We start from the raw sequence: 9,575 nt of genomic DNA, 5'->3' as shown, positions 1-9,575 counted from the left end.
GTGGAGAGCGCCGGAGGCGAAGCGAGCCCTGCCGCGGCGGCTGCGGGCGGGCGGGACAACCGTCAGCCGCCTCTGCGCGGAGCAGCCAGTAAGGGGCGCTGGGCGGCGGATTTGGTGTGCGGAGGGAGCCGGCTGCGGATCACCTGCAGCGGCGCGGGGGGGGGATGCCGGGGAGCTCCGCCTCCCCTCTCCTCCCCCGGTTAATCGCATCCCGCTCCCCCCGCGGCAGGCACTGGCAGCGGGGTGGTTGGGCAGAGCTGTCAACCTGCTGCAGGCGGACGGGCACCCGCACCCATTAAGGGTCGGGCTGGGGCTGTCGGCTCCGCCGCCCTCGCACTTGCCCCAGTCTGGCGCGGCGCGGCCGTTGAGCCTCCTGCCGCCGCCTTCGCGCGGGGAGAGACCGCCGCCGCCCGCCCGGGCACCGGGAGCAGCGTCCGGGAGAAGAAGAGAGAGGGGGAGACATGGCTGAAGGGGGCGAGGGCGAGGATGAGATCCAGTTCCTGCGAACTGTAAGCGCCGGGCTTGCCTCCCCCACCTCCGGGCTGGCGCGGGGCAGGGGGCCGGGGGCCGTGGCTGGGCGGGTGAGGGGCTGAGGCGGGGACGACGCCCGGCCCGTGCCCTGAGGAGAGCTGTAGGGCGGCGGGCACCGAGGCTCCGTGTGCGGGGTTGGTGGGGTGGAGGCGGGTGCGCTCTGCTCCCGCCGCCCCGGGGGAGTCCTGTCAGGGAGGTCTCCAGAGCCCCAGCCCTCTCCCGCTCCACCCGGCGGCGTGTGCCCCCTGTTCTGGCGGGCGGAGGGGCGATAACTAACCGCTGGTGCTGCGGGTGGTGTCGGGTTAAGCGGGAAGGGACGGGGGGGAGGCGGCGGTGCCTGCCCCGAGCGGCGCGGCGGGGGACGGCGGGCAGGGCGAGGTGCGGGCAGCCGGGCGGAGGGCGAACGGGGCGCGCAGGGAGACCCCCGCCGTCCCCGGTACCTCTCCCCGCTGCCTTCCCGCCCGCCGGTGTGTTCGCGTACTGCAGATACTAACCGAGCATCCCTCCCCGGCTTAAAAGCTGCAATCGCGCTCCTCTTGCAAAAATAGAATTGGAAAAAAAAAAATAATTAAAAAAAAATCACCTCTTCCAGCCCGCCCCCTTCCCCACCAAGGTTCCCACTAACTTGCGGGCGTTCTCCTCACGGACTAATACCTTCTTTCCTTTTCTTTTGAATGTGAGCATCCTTTCTTTACTTCTGTTTTCTTCAGTACAAAGCATGTTAAGGCGCTAGAGGATTTCTTCCCTCAGTTTAATTAATACGTGGGGGCTGCTGCATTTCATGCTTATCTGGATTATTTTTCTTCAAGCGATGCTTTTATTTACCTTCTGGGCCATCTCCCAAGTGCTGTTTATATGCACAATCCTAGCAAGTTTTGCAGATGGGCATATTTGAATGGTGGTGTACACAAACCCTGTCACAGTTGGAGGAAAAATTGCTGAGACATTTGATAAGTAGAGCTAAAAGCACTGAGACTGTAGGGTAAAACTTAGCTTCCTTTTTATTTAGTACAGTCTGATTTCAAAAATGTTCATGATTAGTGTCTTGTAAGAAAATACATTAAAAAAGGAGGGGAAAGCAAGCCACGTAATGTACATGAAGCACATTTCTATGCTGTTTGCAGCATTGTGAATCCTGGATCATGGTCATCTTATGTTTATTTCAATCAGAAACCATAAAATAATAGATAGACATCCTATTATTCTTTTTTGTTTGTTTGAGAATTCATAGAAAATCTGGATTTACAGGCAACACAGCTGTTATGCAACACTGGCACGAAGATTGTCAACTTTTTTTCCTCTCAGCATTATGCGACTTCTGCTGTAGTGTTGTCTAACACCTAAAGACAAAACAGAAAAACACTTCTTTGAAAGATAATTTGTCACCTCAAATTATGAGAGTTTTATTATTAGTACTTCATGCTGGTAAACGTTTTTGGAAGACTTGTACAATGGCAGTCTTGCTGCAGGTTTGAATATTAAGCTTAGTTCATGGAAGGGCTGTTATCTGAATGCTTAATAGGGAAAGAGAAGCAGTGAGCATGCTAATACTGCTCTGCACATATACAGTAATGTTAAACTACAGCACCTGACAGCAGCAGCCCGTTATGTAAAACAGCCCTCCTGATAATGTGCGTCAGGCTTAATACAGATTTGGCAAACCCAGCCAAAGACAATACTTTAGAAATTTTTAGAATGTTGTACTGAGGGTAAAATGACCTTGAATATTGTAAACTGAGGCATGGGGGAGGCTTTTTGTGTAATAAAATAAAAAAGGCCTGAGAAATATCCTTTTCATGTGAAGTTTTGACTCTCTAATCTATAGTTGTATGTAAGCAGTGATTTTTACTCCTCTTTTCCTTCTACTTTGTCAAAGTTACGAATGTTACTTGGAAAATCAGTTGCTTTAAAACATATTCTCAATGTAGTCTACCTTCTACCTGTTCTTGTAAACTTTAGATTAGTATTCTCTAAAGCTATTAGATGTGTGTTGCTTTCTGAATGGCATTGATAGAAAGCACCGTGAATTCGATATTACCTGGTAGTTGCTGTAGTTTATCTTCTTAGTTATTTATTTTTAAAACAGTAATTAGGGACAAACAGATTCATAAATGGTTTGGTAGATAAAATAGATCTTTTCAAACAACACGTTATGCAAGCAAAAAGCTTTCTGTGCTTTGGATACCTTAATGATGACATCTGTAGGCCTACAACACATAAACAGTGCTCTTCATATTTTCTTCTTTTGATAGGACCTGATAAACTTTCTAAAATTGCAGGTTCTCTTTCTGATGTTTCAAAATTACTGTAGCATCTTTAGAGTTTACCATGGAATGTAAGCACAACATATTATTTTTAATGTTTGAAGAGAAATGTGAGATTTTATTCAATTAAAAAAAATCCTCTATTTGCATTAAGCTACTAAACTGAATTTGTATTTGCCATCTACATGTTCGTTGGTATTTTCTTTTTCCTTTCCTCTTCACGTATTCCTGTTTGCCTAATGATTTGTCTTCTTCCTTGGCTGCTTTTTTTTATTCTTATTTTGTGATAAGGTGGTGTCATGCATTTCCTCCTACAAATTTGCTATTAGGGTGGATTTCTGTTTCTTTTGGGAACAATTTGGGTTTAATATGTCGCTTCTGAGAGGGAACGTAACCTGTTAATGCCCTGGATTTCGGGAAGCATCAGTCCTTCCATTGTTTGAGAGAACTTTGGATAGACTGGAACTTAGCTCTGTGCTGTTTGGTTCTCCTCAAGGAAATAATCTATAGTCCTGTGAATGACATACTTCTTCACAAACAGGGGTCTCCCTCATTACTTTGCTGAATATTCCAGGTAGAGATGACCTTGTATTATGTGTATCCTTTTTCAGTCTTGGATACACATTCTCCTGACTTTTCCCACTGAATGCACACATACTGTGCAAAAGGAGTGAAGAGGAGCAAGTATCATGCTCTTGCTTTTTAGCTGTGTGTCTACAGAGGACTTCTTTCCTGTAGAGAATTTTTTTTTAAATATTAGCACAGATAAAGATGTGTACAGAATAGATTTTTCATTGTTTAGTCTTTCCATTCAAGAACCTAAAACATTTATAGTTAATACTGAAATGACTTGTGTTTTTGTTTTGTGACTTTTTTTGTTTGTTTTGGTTTGGTGGTTGTTTTTTTTTTTTTTCTGAAGATGTGTGATTTGACCAGAGTGAAAATAATTCAGAGTTTCAAGAGAGAACAGAAAATGTTTTTGAATAAATGCAGAAGCTCCTTCCATAATGCATATGGGCAAGGACTGGTTTGGTTTTGTGTTTTGGTTTTTTTTATGGTGCAGAACCCTGGTAAGGGAAGGCCTTCGTGTGGGGTGGGGTGGTAAACTGATGACAGAATTAAAACAATTGCAGTATTTCAACACAATACTGCCTATGAGTATCCCTTATGTTAAAGGTGTCCTGAATTTGGGGAGCAATATGTACCTGAGACAGATGAGGAATATGTAATTTAGCTATTTGTTCTTGTGGTGTTCTTGATACCGGTACATATGGTTTTCTGGAGATGTGGAGTTTCTTAAATTAGAGGCAGGTCTTCTTTTAGATATTTATGGTAGGAGACACCACCAGGACACACTAAAGTGAGGCTGACAGGGTTATGGTCTTTCTCACTGTCCTCTGAGACAGAGGAGACTACCATGCCTGTCAGAAATCAGAAGCATTATCAGTGTGAGCAACATATTTTCCTCAGCTCTGTTGGGGTCGTTGTCTCCTTTTCATCTCTTCCTGTTTTTTGAAGACTGAAATGCTGATGTTCCACTATGTGCTGTCTTCTAATGCTTTTTTCATTTGTTTAATTAGCAACGTGGAGTAAAATAGGATCTTTTGCTTATGCGAGCATATTCTGTGCTGCCTTATTTTCTACAAGAGCTTAATTTTTCTGAGTGTGACTGTCACAGAAAGTGTAAGAGTACTTTCCAACACTGGAAAAGTACTTTTAAATGAAGTGAAATGTTATTTAGGATTCATGTTTGACATGCAAAAGACTTTATTCACTTAGTGCTGGAATTTCATACTTCAGAAAATAAAAGAATGGAGTTTATGGCACTTTGTTCTGAAATGAAGAATGTAATGTCATTACATTTCAAGGACTGGAATTCTGTGATTCCAGAGTCAATTCTGTTCCAGATATTCCCTGTTATGGCACCATTTAAACAATAAAATTTCACTTTAAATCTGACTAAAAATCATATGCTTATATGCCATTGTGAGTGAAGATTCTGTGGAATTAAAGGATACAAAAGGAACCTGGAAAAACAAGATCTGAAGGTTCTTGTAAAATAAGTAACTAAACATAACAAGAATTGTTATGTGAATCTCTCAGTGAAATAGAATAGAAATTTTATTTATTTATTTCCCCAAATATTCCTTGATGCTTCTCATACACTGCTTATCTTTAAAGGGGTTTATCAAAATACGTTAGATTCTGATAGCTGCAATCATCAAACACACAAACACGGCTGCCAGAATGCACTGAAGAAAATGCTCAAAAGCAATCTTGGATATTAGGAGGAATTTTAGAAGGAAAGAACACTGAAAAACACTTTGTCTAGCCTTCTTTATTTTAAAAAGTGTTTCTTGTACCTGTCAGTATGTGACTTCTGAAGATTCACCCGGGACTGGCACAAGAGACCACTGTTTAACAGCTCATGTGGGTGATGGCGTGGCTGAGATTGCAGCATTTGTACCTTCCTCTCTAAGGCACTGCACTGCAGTACACACACCGAATATGATCTCAAATTCTATTTTGGAATTGAACTGGACAGGCTGTTTGTAGTGAACGGGTTTTAGCTAGGAGACTTAGTCCATTTCTTATTTGGGAATTACGTGTGAACATTTTATATATAAATTTTTTGATTCCAAAATTGTTTGACAAACATTTTATACCACCATTAAAATGATATTACTGGATAAAATCAGTTGTCTAGTCTGTGTACTATCTTGTCCAGTGTTTTGCATCTGGAAGTTATCTTTACTGGATGTGTGAGAAGGAGGCTGAGGAAGCTCTGTAGCAAATAGTTGGTCCACCAGGGAAGTTTCTTGCTAGCCCTGTGAGTTGGTTGACTAATGTTCTGAGAGACAGAGAGCTGCTTTTCCTTTCAGTGTCTGAAGGTGTTCTGATGCATGGTGCTCTTTAGCATTGTGAAGGCCTGAGGAAAATCTATTGCAGGAACTTAAGCTGTGGACAGACTGTAAAGAGAGAATTCCAGTTAATTTCTGACCCAAGATTTAGAATGGCCTTGAGGTATGTCTACCATTCACTTCTCTATTTGAATGCTATATTGTTACAGGCATATTGTAAAGGTGATTCTCCCATTATATAGCTGTGTGGAAAGTGCACAGGATGATTCTAATTCAGGAAAACATACCAGTCTTTCTTGCACAGGGAGAGGGATGTGTTGAAGTATTTCTCTGAATCAAGATAAAAGGTTGGAAACTGACTGTATGGGGAAATGCTGACAGTGGGCTGCATTCAGGAAGTACGTGAATTAAACTGAAATTGTAGATATCTTTTTTTTTTTCTTCTAATTTTTATAGTTATGGGTGCTTCGTGTTAAAACTCGTAGCTAGTTTTGGTTTTGTTTTCTGAATTACACCTAGGCTTTTGTTTAAATTTCCTGAATTGACTGAAAAAGTAGACTTGGCTTTGTGTGGATGACAGAAAAGTCAGAAACTGCATATGTATTCCTATACTTCCTAATAAAACTTAAGTGATGTAAGTTTGTTTTGTTTGGGTCATGGCACTAGTACATAAATAACCTTTGATGAACTGTAAAGTGAACACGTTTTATCAGGGTGAATGAAAGAATTTTAACTTTCTCTTACTGTGGTTGTTGCAATTTTAATCATGATTGATGGAAGAAGTCAGCAATGTATTTTCTATATTGTGGTTATCTAACTCTTTTTTCCTTAATTTACGCACAAAAAGAGTAATATCTCCTTACTCATTAGCAAATACTTACTTGCAAATGCTATACAGAAGGCTCATAGAATGGAGTTCTGCTTAATTGTCATAAATATGTACCACACATTTACTGCTATATGTTAAGTGTCGATAAGAATAGTTAAAACAAATACATTAGTCAAATGAAAAAAATATTTCTTTTATAGTTTAAAAAAATATGTGTCCTGCATATTTCAGTTTTAATGGGTGTCATGGTCACCACTGTGAAGTGCTGTTCAAGGTCTCAAGAGTAAAACTCTGATCCTTATGAAGGCAGAACTATTGATTTCAGTGTAAGCAGGATTTCATATCCAGACTTCTTTTGAGGGCAGAATGGCTAGAAATGTGTGCATAACAGTTGTTCCTGTGTAAATGCAGGTTTGTTTCTGAAAACTAACACAAAACTCTATGGGAAGATTCAGTCTTCTGGTTGGAATCATTCCTAGCTATGACGCTGTTAGGAGACTTTCTTTATGGCTTATGTGGTGAATCCCTTAGTGCATCACTTCTGGAAAATTGAGCTCTGTGAATTTCTGGAGATGGCTGTCCCTTTCATGGTACTGCTGTACAGAAAATTACAGCAATTTTCTGTTTGTATTTTATATTGGCAAGAGGCTTGCACTTTTATCCATCATCAACAAGAATTTTGCTATTGATGGCAAGTGGACAGTTCCTCAAAAGAATAAATTCTTAAAGACAAGTAATTTCTAAGGTTGAATGGGTAATGTTTTCCTCCTAATACCATTCATCTCTGAACAAAAGCAGTCTCTTTTGTGAGGAAAGTTCTGTATCTCTTAAGTGAGAAGTTCTTATTGACATATAAAACTATTAGAAGCTGATTTCTGCCTTGATTGAGCTACTTTGCTTGAATTTTCTGCTAGAGCATCGAGCATAGGGTAATAGAGGCATTAGAAGCAGTAGCTAATGAATTACATAATCTGAGCACCCTAATTTTCTTATATTTTTGTCCAAATTCATGCGTATGCATTATACAGATAGCTATTTCATTTGGTCTAACGCTTCTGTTGTTGGTATGAACTTGCATTCATAACATGAATTCTTGACATAATATTAATGTTATTCTGAAGTAAGAGGAAGAGGGTATGATTTCCTGAAGAATAAGAAATAAAATAAGAAAAAAAGAAAACCAAACAAATGGTAAATGACTGAAAGTCTGCCCTGGCTTTTACTTTTCCAGTCCCAGGTCCTTGTCAGTGCTTTTTCTCATTTAGATTAAGAAGCTTTAATAGACACTTTTATGAAACGTGGCAAATAAAATGATAAAAACTTAGAGTAATGCATTTTCTGAAATGTGAATCCTTTTACTTCGTCCTTCAGACAGCTTGAAAACACCCATTTTAAACCTTAACTGTGGTCAGGTGGAAGTGAGAACAGAGTGCTTTAATTATTGACACAGTTATACGCTGGAATTTCTCCCAATAGCAAAGTAAGGATAGCCTGGCATAATCTTCTGTCTCTAGTCTGTATTCTGCTAAAGACTTATACTGTGTTTTTCAAGGGTATGGCACTTAAGCCGTGTCTGGCTGTGTTGTCTATACTACTCTGGGAATGGAAGGCTTCTGGAAGAGGCTGCCTGTTGCCTGATGCATCTCAGTAGATGAGAAAGGGCATAAAGGAGCTAGTTTAGATAACAGTTTTAAGCCTTTTAAAGGCAACCACAGCATTGCAGAGCTTACTGCAATATTCTGTGCCCATCAGGGGCACAGCAGTGGTATTTCTTTGTTCTCATTGTAACAAATAGAGCAACTTAAGGGCAGCCACTGCCTGCAACATCACAGAAAAAGTCACCCCAGTTTCCTAACGAAGACTAGCTGGAAGTCCCGTGTGCTTTTACTGCAGTGTAGTTTTATGCTGCTCTCCCTTCTTAAGAAGCATGAGATTCATTAACTAATTATGTATTGACTTATGAAAGAATTCTTGCTTTTCTTTGTCATTTTTTACATAATAATGGTGGTGTAACTTGTCAGGTGCAAATGTGTGGCTGCTGCTAGAGCCTGATGGTATGTCACTCAGCTATAGATTTGAACAGATGTATGTTTGAGGCTTGTACTGTAATTTAGTAGAAGCTTTGCTTAGCTTCTCAGAATTGCTTAATAAAAAAACAACTAGTATCTATGTCCCTACTGTTTGGAAAGTGAAAGATATGACAGGTAAGGTTTCATAACATAAGCTGTATTAACTTATTTGACAGTTGCAATTTCCGTTTAAATGTAATGCTATAACGGTCAGTTTTACAGTAATATTATTGTGTTTATAGGAGCACTCGCACTAGCAGCTGCATTACATTTTAAATAAAAGTATGGGTTCACTTTTCTAATGTTCATCATAGTCAGGAATGACTTCCTTATAATTACCACGTGCTTGAAAAAAAAATGGAGAAATAATAGGTTCCCTAGTAATGCAGTAGACTTCCAAGAGGGACTTTGGCAAGAGTTGACAAAGTATCATTTCATAAGATACATGGCTCAGTTAATTTTTAACATGCAAGACATTTTAGTGCAGGACAGGGTTTTTGCTTGGTTTGTTTTTGTTCAGTTTGTTTTTGTTCATATTCTGAACACTGAAGGGCCACAGAGAAGGGGTAGCAAGATCATTACGTTTTGTGAGGTGGCTTCCTGGAGGATTTCAGAATTAGTGCTGTGTAACAACATACTTCTATTACCTGATTGTTTTTTACTTGACTGTGGAAATAATATCTGGTGGTTATTAGGGAGCAGAATCAAATGCTGAACACTGGCATCGTCCTGCAGAGGAGACAGAGGTCCTGTCTACCTCTGCGAAAACTTTTCTGGAATCCTGCTGTGAAAACTGAGTGCATGAAGTGAAAACTGAATTTGAAGAATGTCCCTGCGTAAATCCTTCTTTCGAAGGAATGATGGAAGGAAGCAACACAAAATTTGCATTGGCTGGCTGTGAGTTTTCCTGGGGATTGCCAGAAAGTGGAATTGTATTAGTGGAATCAAGCCAGGAACAGCTGTCTCTTACAGCTATATTTCTTCCTTCCAAACTGGGCAAAGCTGGAAAAAACAGCTACCT

General features: G+C 40.8%; 1 protein-coding gene across 7 annotated transcripts in view; it reads left to right on the top strand.

Annotated features, from left to right (window-relative positions):
* The first annotated feature begins 214 nt into the window (after window positions 1-214).
* Window positions 215-9,575, top strand: part of RYR2 (ryanodine receptor 2) — a 424,514-nt gene continuing 415,153 nt past the window's right edge. For all 7 annotated transcript variants that reach the window (XM_063328961.1, XM_063328960.1, XM_063328958.1 and 4 more), the window contains exon 1: window positions 215-509. In XM_063328961.1, the coding sequence (XP_063185031.1) occupies window positions 462-509 (48 nt within the window). In that variant the 5' untranslated portion in view covers window positions 215-461. The remainder of the gene's footprint in view (window positions 510-9,575) is intronic.

This window comes from Chroicocephalus ridibundus, chromosome 3 (assembly GCF_963924245.1).
Source record: "Chroicocephalus ridibundus chromosome 3, bChrRid1.1, whole genome shotgun sequence".
In the NCBI taxonomy this organism is placed as follows: domain Eukaryota; kingdom Metazoa; phylum Chordata; class Aves; order Charadriiformes; family Laridae; genus Chroicocephalus; species Chroicocephalus ridibundus.
The sequence above is the reverse complement of the archived record's forward strand: the minus strand, read 5'-3'. Positions and strand labels throughout refer to the sequence as shown.